This window comes from Oryctolagus cuniculus, chromosome 16 (genome assembly GCF_964237555.1).
Source record: "Oryctolagus cuniculus chromosome 16, mOryCun1.1, whole genome shotgun sequence".
Lineage (NCBI taxonomy): Eukaryota > Metazoa > Chordata > Mammalia > Lagomorpha > Leporidae > Oryctolagus > Oryctolagus cuniculus.
The window spans coordinates 49,837,594-49,854,318 of record NC_091447.1 but is presented as its reverse complement, the minus strand read 5'-3'; the positions used below and the strand labels follow the sequence as shown (position 1 = coordinate 49,854,318).

Below are 16,725 nucleotides of genomic sequence, written 5' to 3'. Positions count from 1 at the left end.
TATTGGAAGAGGGGCAACCAGGACTCGAACTGGCACCCACATGGGATGCCGGCACTGCAGGCAGAGATTTAACCTACTATGCCACAACACTGGCCCCACCTAATACTTTTTAAAATTAAATCAGTATGAGACTTATTTTGGATGTACCTGAGAAAGTATAATCATTCTAGGATTTCCAGATTCCCTGTAATTAAAATGGAAAAAGGATTGTTGAAGTATCTATTTCATTGTTTATTTAAATAAAATAATGTTGTAACAAGCTACCTATGAATCAGGATTTTAGTTTCAGGTCTCAAAACTCAGATTTTATTTTTTATTTGTAATTAAAAATCAAAAAGTATTAGTTGCTGTGTCAGGTGTCAAAGAGAATGAGATGTTGATACAAGTTTCTATGCTAGAAACTGATCATTTGTTAGTGAGATTAAGTTTCTACATGAAATGCTTTAAGTAAAAATGATTTATTATAAAGTGTGAGAGTATTTGATAGGAAAAATAAGTGTAAGAGATAGGCTTTCTAGATTGGTATCTTGAGAAGGTGAAATTTGAATTGGGTTTTGAGAAACAGGACACCAACAGTTTAAAATAAAGAGAGAGAAAAGAGAGGGACTCCATTCAGGATGAACAGCACAAGTAATGTTGAACATATACACGACAACAAAACCGGTGTTCATTACTTTATTTCACAAAGTAAATGTTTTGTAATATTGTCAATATTCCAGATCCATGATATATGTCTGAAACTTGATGTCTGTACAAATTCTACCTTATCTAAAGATTACTCCAGAAACCTGAAATCATTTTGAAAAAAAAATTAATGAGTTATATAAATTGCCGGGATCAAGTCTGAGTGTGTATATTTGTAGGAACATATTCCTTGTGAATTCTGGAAACAATATGCAGTCATTTCAAAAAATATAACATCAGTAAGGAAGCTTAAAGGTTCACACTTCTAGATCCCAAGACAAACACAAAACCATTCCGCGTGGCAATGTGTGGACACATCCCAGTAGAATCACAAGGCTTGAATTCACAGTAGGGGAAATTGTGAAGTACACACAAATAGCAGGCAGCCAAAGTCTGACATAATGGTCTTACAAATTATGTTTTATAATTTCTCTGGTAGTCTTTTAATTTAATCACCATTGTACTATCTTAGCGCTTATCACATGAACAAAAAAGACCCCTTAGTTGCTCTTCTTGAAATTTATTCCTAGATTTCTCTCCCTAAGACACTAATTATTGGTTTAGTTCATCGTTCAAAAATTTGCAATGGCTCCCCAGGTTATGTAATAAAATCCTCATTTTGTACCCTAGCATTTCAAAGCCTCTGCAACTGGTAGAACCTGGTGTGTGTGTGTGTGTGTGTGTGTGTGTGTGAGGAAATCAAACTACTATGCTTGATCTATTGAATACAATGCTGTCAGGCACTAAGATCAATTAATCAAACATTCCATTTAAAATTTATAATTTAAAATTCCATTTAAAATTCAAGTGGCTTGGATGCAAAACTGTCATTCGCCTCCACCTCAATATATGAGTATACTCAAGTTGATAGGGTTAAATAGCTTCTCAAGTTTCCTCAAATAATAAATAAAAAGAATTATGTGTGTGACTTCAAAGTGGATTTCACTTCCACTAAAATTCAGTGTGAACATGTGCATGTACAGAATCCCAACCATGACAGGACGACGAGGCAGAGGGTGAGATCACAGTGTTAGGGAGATGACGGACTGCTGCAGTCTAAGACCTCAGACAAAGCAGCAAGACCAGGAGAGAGGTCAGGGTTAGCAGTTTGTGTGCATTTCCTATTTAAATAATAACTGCAATGCATGAGGGCAGGGAAGGACCTCTGGGAAGAGGAAGAGAGAGCAGGAATGTGACAAAGAACTCTCAAGGAAGGGAGGGCAGAGGAAAGAGCTTCAAGGACTGCCCAGGAGTTATGGGGGGTCCCCAGATAAGACCCAGCCCGATAGCCCTAGGGTTTTCCCACCTTCCCCATCTGTCTTCAATCCTGCGCTCTGGACCTGGAACCAGCACTTTGCCTTGATTCAGAGCACCTTGTATGGAATGGCACTGTGAGCCTGGCAGGCTCTGAACCACACCTAAAAACTATCCTTTGAAATGGTAACCCCTGCTCCCACCAAGACAGGTATCTCATTTACCAACAATCTCATGGAGAGAAAAGCCAGCAACTTATTACAAATACCTCTCCATTACAGTAATAAAGGCAGACCCATAGGGAATGAGAGTGAATTTACTAAAAAGAGAAGAGACAGAGAGAGACAGAAGTGATACAAAATTAAATTAAGGCCGGCGCTGCGGCTCAATAGGCTAATCCTCTGCCTAGCAGCGCCAGCACACTGGGTTCTAGTCCCGGTCGGGGCGCCGGATTCTGTCCCGATTGCCCCTCTTCCAGGCCAGCTCTCTGCTGTGGCCAGGGAGTGCAGTGGAGGATGGCCCAAGTACTTGGGCCCTGCACCCCATGGGAGACCAGGAGAAGCACCTGGCTCCTGGCTTCGGATCAGCGCAGTGCACCGGCCGCGGCGGCCATTGGAGGGTGAACCAACGGCAAAGGAAGACCTTTCTCTCTGTCTCTCTCTCACTGTCCACTCTGCCTGTCAAAAAAAAATTAAATTAAGCCCAAAAATAAAGCGTCTCTTGGATTTATCTTTAAAATTGTGTCCTCCTCTTGATTTGCTGTAACAAAATTATCCTTAAGAACGCATCCAACAGAAAATGTCTATCCTTAATGTGCTGTGCATTGAGATTTAATGCTATAACTAGTGCTCAAACAGTATATTTCACTTTGTGTTTCTATGGGGGTGCAAACTGTTGAAATCCTTACTTAATGCATACTAAACTGATCCTCTGTAAAAAAAAAAAAAAAAAAAAAAAGAAAGAAATTATCAATTCCCAACTTGACTCTCACTGGGATTAAACATGACAATAGGTCTGCTCTGATTTCATCATCATTTAAAAAAAATCATCTATTATTTTTCACTTTATGTTTCTGTGTGGGAGCAAACAGTTGAAATCCATACTTGATGTATACTAAGCTGATCTTCTGTATATTAAGATAATCAAAAATGAATCTTGATGTGAATGGAAGGGGAGAGGGAGTGGGAAAGGGGAGGGTTGTGGGTGGGAGGGACGGTATGGGGGGGAAGCCATTGTAATCCATAAGTCGTACTTTGGAAATTTATATGCATTAAATAAAAGTTTAAAAAAAATTTCATTAACAAGATATCTATAAAAAAAAAAAAAAAAAAGAAAATGTCACGTGAGGGGACCCATGTTTGGCCCAGCAGTTAAGACACCTGTGCCCCACTTCGGAGTGTCTGAGTTAGATTCCTGGCGCTGGCTCCTAACTCCAGCTGCCTGTTAATATGGACCCTAGAAGGCAGTGATGAAGGCTCAGATAATTGGGTTCCTGCCACCCTTGTGGGAAACCCAGATGGAGTTCCTGGGCCCTGGCGTCACCCTGGTCCACGCCTGGGCATTATGTGCATTTGAGAAATGAACCAGCAGATGGTTCATCTCTCTTTTTCCCTCTTTCTCTGTCTCTCAAATAAATAAATAAATAATTTTAAAAGAAAAATACCATGTGCTAAAGTGTTATATACATATATATTCATCTTTTATATATAAAGTATATACAAGGATACTGTGAGAAGTTTGTGGAAAATAAGTATTATGAAAAATTATGCATGGTATTTTTAAAAAGGTTTTGCACCAAAATAAAGCTATCTTCTAACTCTCTTTTCCATAAACATTTTGAAGAATCCCCATATATACACCTGTCATTTACAGTGCACGTACATAAATATAATGAACATACACACACACACACACACACACACACACATATTTAAAGAAATCCTCTTTTCCCCTGGCCTAGGAAAGAATAAATGAAACATTTAGTACTCACCTATTTGCAACTAGGAAAACCTTCAATATTCCTAAGAACAGCCAGTGATAGGTTTTGTAACTATTTAGAAAATATCCCAAATAGTTATTACTTCTCTTACCATTAAAGCATTTCATTTTCTATGAGACTTTTTTTTTAACTGTTAATAAGATATACTGATGAGCAGTAACAAGGAAGCAATGATTACGGGAATAGACTAATTTGAAACTATACTGAGAATATCATTCAAAAGAATTTTCCCATTTAAAAAAATTGAAGCCTTATTCGGTTTCACTTCCACTTGCCCAGAAGCTAAAGTGACCTTGAAGTTCAATTTCTGGAAAACATCATTGATTAGCACACTTGCTTAAGCTTCGATTTTGCTATATTCCAGAAGACTGCCAAGCAGAGGAGGCGGCAGGGACAAACACGCTCTGCCTGTTGGACTCCTTGCAGATGCAGACATTACTCATTTATCTCTGGCCTGTGTCCCTGACTTCCTCCTTGAGTGAGGGAGCTCTAGCTTCCAGGAGACAACCGGATTCACCAAGTGCCACACTGCAAGGTCTCCTGAAAGCCTGAAGTTTAGAGAGTAGGGATCCAGGGCTGTCCTAGTACTGCGTAGGCCAGGTCAGCCCTGGTGTGTGTGGTCTCTGGGCATGCGACTGCACTGCACTGGCTGCTTCTGGGCGGAGTTCCAGCTCCTCGAGTGAGTGGGCAGTGAATGACATCATTTTGTTTCCCTTCACTTTCTTATTAAGGAGACCAAAATAGAATATTCAGCAATGGCAGAATAGTGAGAGCATTTAGTGCGAGGTCTTAAGAGCAATGCCTGGTAAGAAGAGGCATAGGGACAAGTCGGTTGTCACACAGCAAGGGGCCTCTTGGCCCTGGCTTCTCTTTCACTGCACTAATGATATGCTCTGTTACACTGTGCTGCAAATTCTATCTCTTTAAACACAGCTCTGTGCCAAAAAAAAAAAAAAAAAAAAAAAAAAAAAAAAAAAAAAAAAAAAAAGAAAGAAAGAAAGAAAGAAGAAAGAAGAAGAAGAGGAGGAGGAAGTGGTAATAATTTTAAAACACCAACATCTCATCAGGGTATAAACCTGAAGTAGGCCAACAAAGGACTCTTGTTCGAACAAGGTGGTAAAACTCGGCAGATAAAGAACAAGAAAGCCAGAGACTGGTGCTGCGGCACCGGGGGTTAAGCTGCTGCCTATGAAGCTGGCCTCCCATACGGGCACAGGTTTGAAACCCAGCTGCTCCACTTCCAATCCAGTTCCCTGTTAATGCACCTGGGAAAGGTAGAGGATGGCTCAAGTCCTTGGGCCCTGGCACCCACATGGGAGAACGAGAAACTTTGCAGCCCCAGCCGATGTGCACATTTGGCGTCAATCAGCAGATGGAAGATCTCTCTCTAACTCTCCCCCTCTCTCTGTAACTCTGTCAAAGAAATTAAAAAAAAAAAAAAAAAAGGCAGCAGAATAATGAGTAGATGCAATGGGATTCTGACCTGCATGGAACATACATGGCTTGGATGAGATCGCAAAAGTAATGCACACTGCAGCCAGGAGCCAGGAACCTCACCTAGGTCTCACACGTGGGTGCGGGGATCCAAGCATTTGGGTCATCCTCCACTGCTTTCCCAGGTGCATTAGTAGGGAGCTGGATCAGAAGTGGAGCAGCAGGGGCTTGAACTGTCCACATGGAATGCCACCATCGCAGGAGGCAACTTAACCCATTATTCCACAAAGCCTGCCCCTGTGATGAATTTATATCCAAAGTAGTTACAGGAGAAAAAGCAGAGGTGATAGATGCAGTGTGCAGTAACTTCCCATTTAGGTGTTAAGATTCTGCATCAACTATGAGTGAGACTGGATGATATGCTATAGGAATATGGAAAAAGACATGGGGTAACCACCATTTGGTCCTCATGCTTGACAAACTTGGGTCTTATGGTATTGGAAAAAGTGGTTAAGAGCCTTAACAGTTCCTGGTGACTGACAAAGCCATTACAGACAGGTGAGTAGGATTTTCACAAATGCACTTTCAGACAGGATTTAGTGGGCTTGTGTTGGAGTGGAAAGGACAGGAGTAAAAGGGGGCTTTTGCTGGCAGATTGGAGAGGTGGAAGACATAAAAGTATTTCAAGTAAAAGGAGAAACTATTGTAGCCAAAGTCCAGTGTGGACAGAGCACAGTAGTCAGAGGCCCATGTGCCTGTCCCATGTGGCTGACAGTGATTTATTCTATTTATTGATCGGGGCATTCACAAGACTTTTTGCTTTTGCTCATCCTAGTATACTGTGTACTTAAGATACACACACTTCCACACTACCTGTACAGAATACATACAGGAAAAAAACCAGGGAGACTCAAGACGTTCATCTGTAATTAGTGGAAATCGCAGGGGGTTACAAATGCACCCAAGGAAGGCTGTCGGCTGTCACAGAGATGATGGCTCTGTGACCACTAATGCCAGGGGAAGAGACTTGAATGCATCTGTTATTTTTAATAACCCTTGAGGGAAAGTGCACAGGATATGAAATGACTGTTCACTGTACATTAATAACTTTTGAAATATGAATCAAAGTACCACTTCCTGAAATCTGAAAAGACTCATGTGATAGTGACACAACAAAAGGAGGCTTTTAAACAATCAACGACCACAGACTGGGGGTAGGGTGGGATAAGGAATCCTGCAACATCTGAGCCCAGGCCCTCTGAAGGTTTATTGAGCACACATGTGTAAGCACAGCATTCCTTTTCTATGCAAGTTATTCCTGCCAAAAACTTGCCCTTTTGAAAACCTGAACAATGAATGCTCTCTGCCAAACCTCATCACAGTGAAGTCTAAGACAACAACCCCCATGGCTCTGCGAAACGTGAATCAAGCCAAAGGAAGGGAAATGCCATTTGCTCATCTGTATACCCAGTACAAATGCTTTTGAACAGATACTTTACAGGTGCTAAAAGTCTTAACTTTAAAAGTTGATACAACAATTTCTTGACTTGTATGAACATCCCATTTTAAAACTACAAATCACTCATCTCACACTCTTTCAACATACAGACACTTTTGCAGAGAGCACAAAGTCTGGCTGCTTTTATCATCTACCAACCTGATTGAGAGGCCACATAGAATGTAATAATTAGATTATGACATGGAAAAATATATATGGAGGCAAGACAGAAGTTAGTGGGGTCAAAAGAGTGAATTTTCAATTGGAAAAATATGTCAAGGATAAAGTTAATAAATATGCAATTGTACTAATATTTAAAGAATTTGTCCCCTGATAAAGTCCAAGTTCAAAATTGATAACATTTGAGATGATTGTTTGCATTTATAGAGAAATTTTTATAAAAGTAATACCCTAACTATAATTACATCATTCACAAGCCATCAATTACTTGAAAATACATTGATAAGAGATTAAAAAGAGGAGAGATAACATGAGTGTCCATGCAACATGTGAATTACCTATATCTCTATTATGCAAGTTAAGTATATATTCTTAACTATTTGAGTCAAACTATTATACTGCTTCATTCCTCTTTTGGATTGAGCTAAACTGTCATATGCAAAATCGCTTTTTAAAGTTTCTTATTGCTCTTGTGTAACAAAAATGAAAATCCTAACACTAAGACTCCAAGAGGAGGCCAGAGTGCATGCGTCTATTGATTTGTGTCTTTTCCAGCCACTTTTGTTATTTCAGGAAGTTCAGTGGGATGACACTAAAGAAGAAAGTCTTTCGTCCCACATTGTGGGGTCCCTGACTTTTCCCAAACAAGTCTTGAAATGTAGTTTTTGTGCTATGACTCCTACAAACTAAAAACAGAAAACAAAAGCATACCAAACTTTTGAGGACAAGTTCAGCAGAAACTCCAGTTAAATTCAAAGCAGAATCAGGTCATTACTTTTTTTTTGACAGGCAGAGTGGACAGTGAGAGAGAGACAGAGAGAAAGGTCTTCCTTTGCCGTTGGTTCACCCTCCAATGGCTGCCACAGCTGGCGCACCGCGCTGATCTGATGGCAGGAGCCAGGTACTTATCCTGGTCTCCCATGGGGTGCAGGGCCCAAGTACTTGGGCCATCCTCCACTGCACTCCCTGGCCACAGCAGAGAGCTGGCCTGGAAGAGGGGCAACTGGGACAGAATCCAGCGCCCTGACCGGGACTAGAACCTGGTGTGCTGGCGCCACAAGGCGGAGAATTAACCTAGTGAGCCACAGCGCCGGCAGAATCAGGTCATTAAGAAATTATGAATGTTAGATAACAATGAAGAGGAAGACATTGGCAAGTATAAAACTTAGAAGGAAAAGGTATAAAAACAGGGCTTTTGGTACAACTGTAAGAGGAGCTTCCTGGAAACACTAAAGCCCAATTTTGGGAGGGACACAAAGGAAAGAAGGAATGTGTATACATAAAATATACTATACAGAATATATATACGTGTGTGTGTGTGTGTGTGTGTGTGTTTGTAGATAGATGGAGGGTAGTACAACAGCGGTCCCATAAGATTACACGGATCTAAAATGTTCCTGTTAGTACCTTCATAGGCATCACAGCTCAATGCATTTCTCATGCGTCTTTGTTGATGCTGGTGTAAATAAACCAGCATCGCCAGCCCTATATAAGTATAGCATATACAACTATGCGTAGTGTACAGTATTTGGTAAGGATAACACACAACGGTGTTACTAGCTAATGTATCTATTACACTGCACCTTTTAGCAGTGTTTTTGGAGTGTACCTCTTCTATTTATGCAAAAAAGTGTATTATAAAATAATAGGCCATAGAGGCTGGTAGTAGCCTCATTCATCTCACGTGTAAAAAGTCTCCCAACTATATCAAGAGGCCATGTTGTGTGAGTGGCCAAAGCACTTAGGTCTAGGTAAGTATGCCCTATGATGTTCACACAATGACAAAAGTCCTGGAAGACACATTTCTTATAACACATCCTACTGTGACACAACATGACTCTGTGTATGCATATATATGTATAAAATAAACATATAGGTAGAAATGAAGGTGACAGCCATATATGCTGCTCACTCTACACCAAGTCTGAGCTTCTAGGAGTGTTCTGGGGTGGTGTAGGCCTCGTAAGTATAACAATATACCACATAGTCATGGTATATTGTTATATGTATTATACTTACAACAGTTGACAGAAAATCGTCCTTAAAGTGTTTAATGTAGCACATGCCCTTGAGATTCAAAGAGGAGAAGAGGACTAAGTAGTCAGATGGTCATGTTAGTGAGAACTTTGGAAGGATAATCATCATCTGGAACCGAAGACATCTGGCACTGATGATGAATCTTATCAGTATCAATAATATAAGAAAGATACAGGCCGGCGCTGCGGCTCACTAGGCTAATCCTCCGCCTTGCGGTGCCGGCACACCAGGTTCTAGTCCCGGTTGGGGCGCTGGATTCTGTCCCGGTTGCCCCTCTTCCAGGCCAGCTCTCTACTGTGGCCTGGGAGTGCAGTGGAGGATGGCCCAAGTCCTTGGGCCCTGCACCCCATGGGGGACCAGGATAAGTACCTGGCTCCTGCCAGCGCGGTGGCCATTGGAGGGTGAACCAACGGCAAAGGAAGACCTTTCTCTCTGTCTCTCTCTCTCTCTCTCTCTCTCACTGTCCACTCTGCCTGTCAAAAAAAAATAATAATAATATAAGAAAGATACAAAGATAAGAATCTTGCCTTTTAAAAAATATGTAAGACTGACTTTTGTTACATGACAAATACATAGCTTCATTCACCTGAAAGTCTAAACATGGCCTAGAATTTTTTTTAAGGAACCCATTAATATATTAAAGTCTCATGATCACATCAAATGACTGACAATTACTGCAGCATAGTTTTCATCAATTCTTATGTCAATATGATATGAATACAAACAGGACATTTCATGTGGCTCATAGATACAATTCTAAGACTAAATCAGTAATTATGAAATGAAAGGTGATTCTCAATATGTGTTTAAGGTGTGAAGATGTGTTATATTCTTTATCAACAGAAACAAATGGCATCAGTATGGTACCCAGAACTAGAGGAATAAAGTAGCCACCAGTTGAAAGATATTAACCTGCTGACCAGAGAATGGTTTGCCATCAACACAGTTTCTTACCATATGCTTTAAATGTAAGTTTTAAAAACAGATTCCATTTTTAGAACTGTTTTGTATTTGCATAAACACTGAAAAGACAGTACAGAGTTTCCTTTTAACCCACACCCTGTATCCCAATACGGATATATTGTTAATGACTGAAGCCCACAGTTTATTCACATGTACTCAGTTTTATGTAACATGTTCTCTCTGTTCCATGTCCCCATGCAGAACCACACATTATATTTAGTTACCTCAGTATTTAGGGTCCTCTTGGGCATCACATTCCTCAAACTTTCCTTGTTTTTGATGACCTTGATAGGTTTTGAGATTGCAGGTCAGGTAACTCGTAGCATGCTCCAATAATGCAATTTGTCTGACTTTTTTATGGTTAACTTGGGATTATGAACTTGGTAGAGAGAGATTGCAGAGAAAAATGCCATTTTCACCCAACCCTATCAGGAGGACCGCTATCAACATGATGTAAGACTGTCCATGTTGACCTGGTCACCATGCTGAGACAGCTCCTCACTTATCCACTAGAGAGTGCTCACTTCCCCCTGCTCTCCTTCCACACTGCACTCCTAGGAAAGCAGTCACCATGCTCAGCCCACACTCAGGGGCAGGGAGTTATGCTCCCCCTCCTGAGGGCTGGAATATCTACATAAGTTATGGGAATTTCTCTGCATGGAAAGTTAGTCTCTTTGCCCACATTTTTTATTCAATTATTTATACTAGCACACTTTCATGGGTATTTACCTTATACTTGTATTATAACCAATATTATTTTATTTATTTTTGCCTTACTAGTCCCATCTATGGCCATTGGGCACTCTTTGTATCCCTTTGGCATACTCCTGTGTGTGTGTGTGTGTGTGTTGTGTATGTGTGTGTGTGTGTGTTGCCAGCACTTTATTGTCTGACACTAAAAGATGTTACAAGTTCACCCTATAAATTTCCTGTCTTAGTCCTGTATCAAATATTTCTATAAGGATGCCTGATTCATTCTATTGAAGAATTGCATTAGAAAGCAAGATTCATGTATAGGTGCCAAGTACAAAATTTATCTTTAAAATAAGGATATGCCTAAGCTAAGCATTAACATATATCTTCATGTGTAGGAGATTTGTAGATAAATTTTAACCAACACTTCTCTACTTTATGTTCATCTGTTTTCCCTCATGTTTTAGTAATGATCATGAAATATATCTGTAATGAAAATCATTACTACAATTGTTCATTAATTTATAAAAATAATCCATTTCAACAACAAAACTCAAGCTAGGATCAACTCCTACTATATTAGTATTTAGTATCAAAAGTAAACTGAGAGGCTGGTGCTGAAGTGTAGCCAGTAAAGCAGCCGCCTGCAGTGCTGGCATCCCAAACAGGCGCCGGTTCAAGTCCTGGCTGCTCCACTTCCGATCCAACTCTCTGCTATGGCCTGGGAAAACAGCAGAAGATGGGCCAGGGACTTGGGCCCCTGCACCCACAGGGGAGATGAGGAAGAAGCTCCTGGCTCCTGGCCCAGCTTTGGCTGTTGCAGCCATCTGAGGAGTGAACCAGCAGATAGAAGACCTGTCTTCTCTCTGCCTCTGCCTCTGCTCTATGTAACTCTGCCCTTCAAGTAATAAATAAATAGATCTTTAACAGCAACAACAAAAAAGTAAACTGAGAATACTGAAAGTTCCACGTATTTGTCTCTCAAATAAAATGTGATATTTCAAAATTGAAAGTATTCCTTCAAATTAGAATAACACCCATTTTCCAAGAGATAATTTTTCAACTTAGTCAACATTCCTTTCTTCCACATGGTAATCATGTTAAATATGAGGGTCAGCTATTTATCTGAAAACAACAATAACAAATACAAAACCCCGGGAAGCTTGAATTTAACATGTATGGTCTGATCTTTATTATAAGGATAAAAAACAAAAAGCGCCAAAACTGATTTCACACATGGCATATAATTTAGACATAATTTAAGATTAATCCATCATTAGGGTAGGCCAGTTATGAATATAAATGTGGGAAATGGTTTCTCTGGGATTATTTAAGCAACTTAAGGAGATAATTTTATTTTTTTGAGCCCTGTTTTTAGTAGGGGAGCTTCATACATGCTGATGTTTAATATCTGGAGTGTAATATTTCTCTGCCTCTTTACTAGGGCAAATCCAGACAATATCTCCACTGAGCTATTTTATTAGTCTGAATTCTACTTTGCAATATGCTTGAAACTATATACGCCTAAGTTACTTACTTAGATAGGCATCTAGACAGCTTGCTCATTCCAGAACAAACAGGACACCATAATCCTTAAAATCTTTTCAGCATATGTAAAAGACTGATTAAAGAGCAGGCCCCATGAAATGCATAATTGATTAGCATAGGAGAAAGAGGCATTTGCCTGAGGGTAGAATGATAATCTCATCTCTACCTCTCTGTCCTACTTAATATATTTTCTGTGAAATTAATACTACTCTATCACTATTCAGATACTTGAAAATCAGATTTATTTTGCGATTTTATTGACTTTCTCCTAACAAGTAGTGGTTCAATTTAATGAGGTTTAGTGCTACATCATTAGAAAAAAAAAAAAAACACAAAATTCCCCATTTCTCCTATAATCTGCTATTGAAAACTCGCTAAGAGAACAAACTGAAACCACCAAATTTTAGAAATATAAGAAGTTGAAGTTATTATGTTAAACATGCTAAACAAAAGGAAGCCAGTCCTAATTTCTAAAGTAGAAGACACCTTACCATTAAAGGAAGATGTAGTGAATACAAAAAGATACATCCAGAAAGACACACCCTAGGCCATTCAATTTTCAGCTTATTTATACATTTCTTCAAGAAGATAATATTAATAGCTTATTGCATTGAGAAAAGAATGAGCAAATGGAATAAATTTGCAACAAAAGATCAGTAAGCTGGTTAAAGATGTCCTGATTCACAGCTACAAAAAATTAATTTATTAAATTTATTAACATATAGACAAGCAATCAATATTGAAAAGAATACATAAAATGTCACCAAAATCATTAAAAGCCTAACAAGAAGGTATACTTCTTTATATAACCAGTTTTATAAAAGCTCTTATTTATATATCTGTGTTTAATAACATATTACTTAAAAGTCTAATAATTAAATTACAGCTCTTCACTCAAATGTCAAAGTAATTTCAAAGTTATTTCAAGTTTTTATCAGTTTAATTCTTACATCACATTTGTCTTTTGCTTTATTGTTTTTTGTATGTATTATACAGGTTTTTCAGTTAAGGTGAGCTAACATGGACACAGATGATGTAGAAACCCACTTATTGATCAGGTCTTGCTAAAAAGTAACAGAAATTAAGAACTTCTTAAAGCATGTGATTTTCCACTAAGAATTCTTATACTCACACACCCTATCTTATCTGATCATTACACAATTCCTGTATGTTATACCTTATCATAGAACCCCCAGTTTCTCACTTTATTTTTTAATTACAGTGCAAAATCCAGACTTAGGGAATTATTATCTAAGAGATAATAAAGTATAAACTTAAGGATCTTCAGTCTGATATTTTGTAGGGAATAAAAAGGTTCAAAATCAATATTAATTGTTTAAATAGTTAGACTTCAATGAAATCTGGAATGTTCAGCATGGTAGTAAATCAGAAGGTAGAACCTTCAAGAAAACCAACTCCTTCCCTCAAGGTTCTTATATTAGGGATTCTAAACAACAAAATAAAAAAAAAGGAAGGAAGGAAGGAAGAAAAAAATGATTGAAAACAGTATGAAAGGAAGGACAAAGGTCTAAAAATACCTAGGGCTTTGGTCAAGGTGAACCTTTTTTTTAAAAAAACTACATTCTGAGGTAGGAGCAAATGTGATCAACACGTATTTGCCACGGTCATTCATTACTGTTCTTGTTCTTATTACTTATTCCACAAATGTGAATATTTCCTTCAAGGATTATATGACTGTGTGTTTAAATACTTTGAGGATTCTATGTAGTGCCACACACTTAAAGGAAAAATAATAACTTCTCAAAGAAGGTCTACAGTTACTCCTGTTTATCAAAGACATTATTTATTAAATGGCAAGGAAGCTTCCCAAAGAACATAAGGTATCCAAGGATGGAGCTTCCCAGACAGAAAATACAAGTTTAGAGCAGTTTGTTTTTCCCCCAAATAATATCTATCTGAAAACATACCATCAGCCATTCAACTAGCACCAGTGGGAATGTCTCCCCTTGACACTGAGAAGTGGATATTCACATGCAGGACAAAAATGGTGGTAAAGAGGACGTCCCACCACCCTTTGGATACTTAACACGGATCTGCGCACAGGAAAGGGTGCACGGGGCACCTTGGAACTTCCTGCCATTCCAACCCATAACCGCCCTGGTTTGCAGAAAGGAAGGATGATGTGAGAGTAACGCAGGTCAGTGGTGCAGGTTCAGCCCTAACATCTGACCTCTTCATTGTCAAAAATAGGCGCTGTGCTTCCTCTGCCTTTAATTGTTCAGAATCCTGACTTTTCCTGCCACGGAGAAAAATCCCCACTCTCAATTACGTCAAACGAGATTAGAAACTCACTCCTCTTGTGTGCACCGTTCCCCTCCAAAATATGAAACGTGTAAGACTTCTCTATAAAGGCAAAAGGAAAGTCGGAGCAGGATCTCTCCGCCTTGCACCCCTAGTGCCTGCTCAGGTCCGAGGTGCGCCAGGGTGCACTGGCAGGAAGCTGGATCAGAAGAGGAGCAGCCAGGGCTGGAGCCCAGGCCCTGGGACATGGATGCACCCGGGAGTCAGATCTTTACCCTTCTTCCTAATGGGCACCACACTCTCGCAAAGGTGACCCAGGTACTCACGAAGGCACACAATGGTGCCAACACAGCAGGTGAGTTTTCCAGTGTTCCTGTCAGAGACCACAAGCAAAGAGAGGAAAACAACTGTGCAAAATTCTCAATGCAGTCACGGGGTTGCAGCTTGCTAAGCTGTTTCCTTCTCCCTCTGCAAACATCGTTAAACCCACCAATAACCCTACCAAAGACAGAGACAGCTGCCCGGCCGTGGACACAGACGCGGGCTTGTGATGCCGGCTGTCCCATACCTGGCCGGCTCTGGGGTGTCCATCACAGCCACACATGGTGATGGAGGCGGATGGGAGCTTTGGGGCGCCCTTCCTCGCAGTGGGGTCACAGAACGTCGCCTTAAGTCCCTCGCAGGAGACCCCACCCCCCAAGCGTGTCAGATCTGTGCCTCGTTGCAGGGACGTGGCCACTGACGCCTGCACCGCTCCGGGCCACCTGTTGCTTCCTGACCTCACTCAACACTGACTCCTGAATGGGACGGTACCCACTGCCCACTCTCCGCGTCCCTGCCCTTTCCCAACGGAGACGGCGGAGGATGGTGCCACTCAGAATGTCCATTGTGGCATGGCTGGCACAGGACCCCCGGGGCACGGCAGGTGCCCGTTGCCCGCTCCGCCAGCGGCTGCATTCCCCAAAAGCACACCATCCCATCGTGTCTGCTGCCTCCTGACCCCCGGCCCTTATCTCATCCCACATCACCTTCCTGCGTTTCCTGGCCTCTCCCTGCCCCGGGCCATCCCTGGGTCTCCGGAGCGAGCCGTGGCCACGCCCGAGCTGGCGCGGGTTACCAGCAGCCGCGGGGCTGGGACCGCTCGCCGCCGGGCCCGGGCTTCGCGCTCGTCCTGGCCGCTGGGGCCTCGGAGAGCGGCGGCAGGAGCGAGGCATCACCCGAGCGCTGACAGGCGCCTCTCCGCCTTCCCCGCCCGGCGCATTCGCCTTGCCACGTGCAGAACCCGGCAGGCGCGGACCGCCAGCGCCCTCGCGGTTGCCGTGGCTACGCACGAGCGGCCGCAGCTGACCCAGGCGGGGCCTCCCTCCGCCGCCTCCGCCTCGGGCTCCGTCCCCGCTCGGTTAGGGAACCCCAAGCCCCCGGCCCCTACAAGCTGTGCACACCTGCAGCAGACCCGTTTCTGCAAAGCTGTGAGTCCTCTCCCCCCTGTCCTGTGTGGGCGCCACGGTAAAAGGGGATGCCGGGGTTTGGATGCGAGAGGGAAGCGTCCCGGTGGAGAGCCCGACTAGTGCTGCGCTCCACGCCGGGCGCCACGCCGGAGAGGTCGCCCGTGACAACCCCCTGCGTCTGTCCCGGCTGTCAAGTCCGCACCCCGCGCCGGCGCGCGAGGCCGAGGCCAAGTCCTCGGGGAAGCGAAGGCAGGCGGCGGCCGCCGGTGCGCAGCCGGGGCAACCGGGGAGCACGCGGCAGCTGCGGGCGCGCCGGGGCCAGCAGGGCGCCGCGCCCGGGTCCGTGCCCACCAGGGGTCGCCTCCGGGCCTGCCCGGGGCCGCTGCGGGATTCCGCACTCCGGCAGGAGCGAGTGTGCTGGTGTCCCGAGTCCCACTCTCGCCTCAGGGGCTGGAGAGACGCGCGCGCGCTCTCATCCCGCGGAACGCACACGGCGGCTCGCGGCAGCCCCTCAAAGCGCCACGGAAAACATCCCCACCTCAGCCCACCCGGACCAGGCGCGAGCGAGCGAGCGAGCGCGCAGATGCCCTTGGTGGGGGCGGGAGGGGTCCTCTCCCCACGGTGCCCACCGACGCGTCTCCAGTGAACCTGCCGCTGGGGGAAGCCGCCGGCCGCGGTCGGAAGCGCTCCCCGCTGCCCTGACAGGGGGAAGGGGCCGGGGGTGC

General features: G+C 42.7%; 2 protein-coding genes across 4 annotated transcripts in view; one reads left to right on the top strand and one right to left on the bottom strand.

Annotated features, from left to right (window-relative positions):
* SEMA3D (semaphorin 3D) overlaps positions 1 to 16,725 on the bottom strand; it is a 283,059-nt gene that overhangs the window by 265,951 nt on the left and 383 nt on the right. The window lies entirely within an intron of this gene.
* LOC103349523 (dapper homolog 3) overlaps positions 15,446 to 16,725 on the top strand; it is a 44,292-nt gene continuing 43,012 nt past the window's right edge. Inside the window, exon 1 of the mRNA XM_070059305.1 lies at positions 15,446 to 16,021. Coding sequence (XP_069915406.1) covers positions 15,446 to 16,021 — 576 coding nt within the window. The remainder of the gene's footprint in view (positions 16,022 to 16,725) is intronic.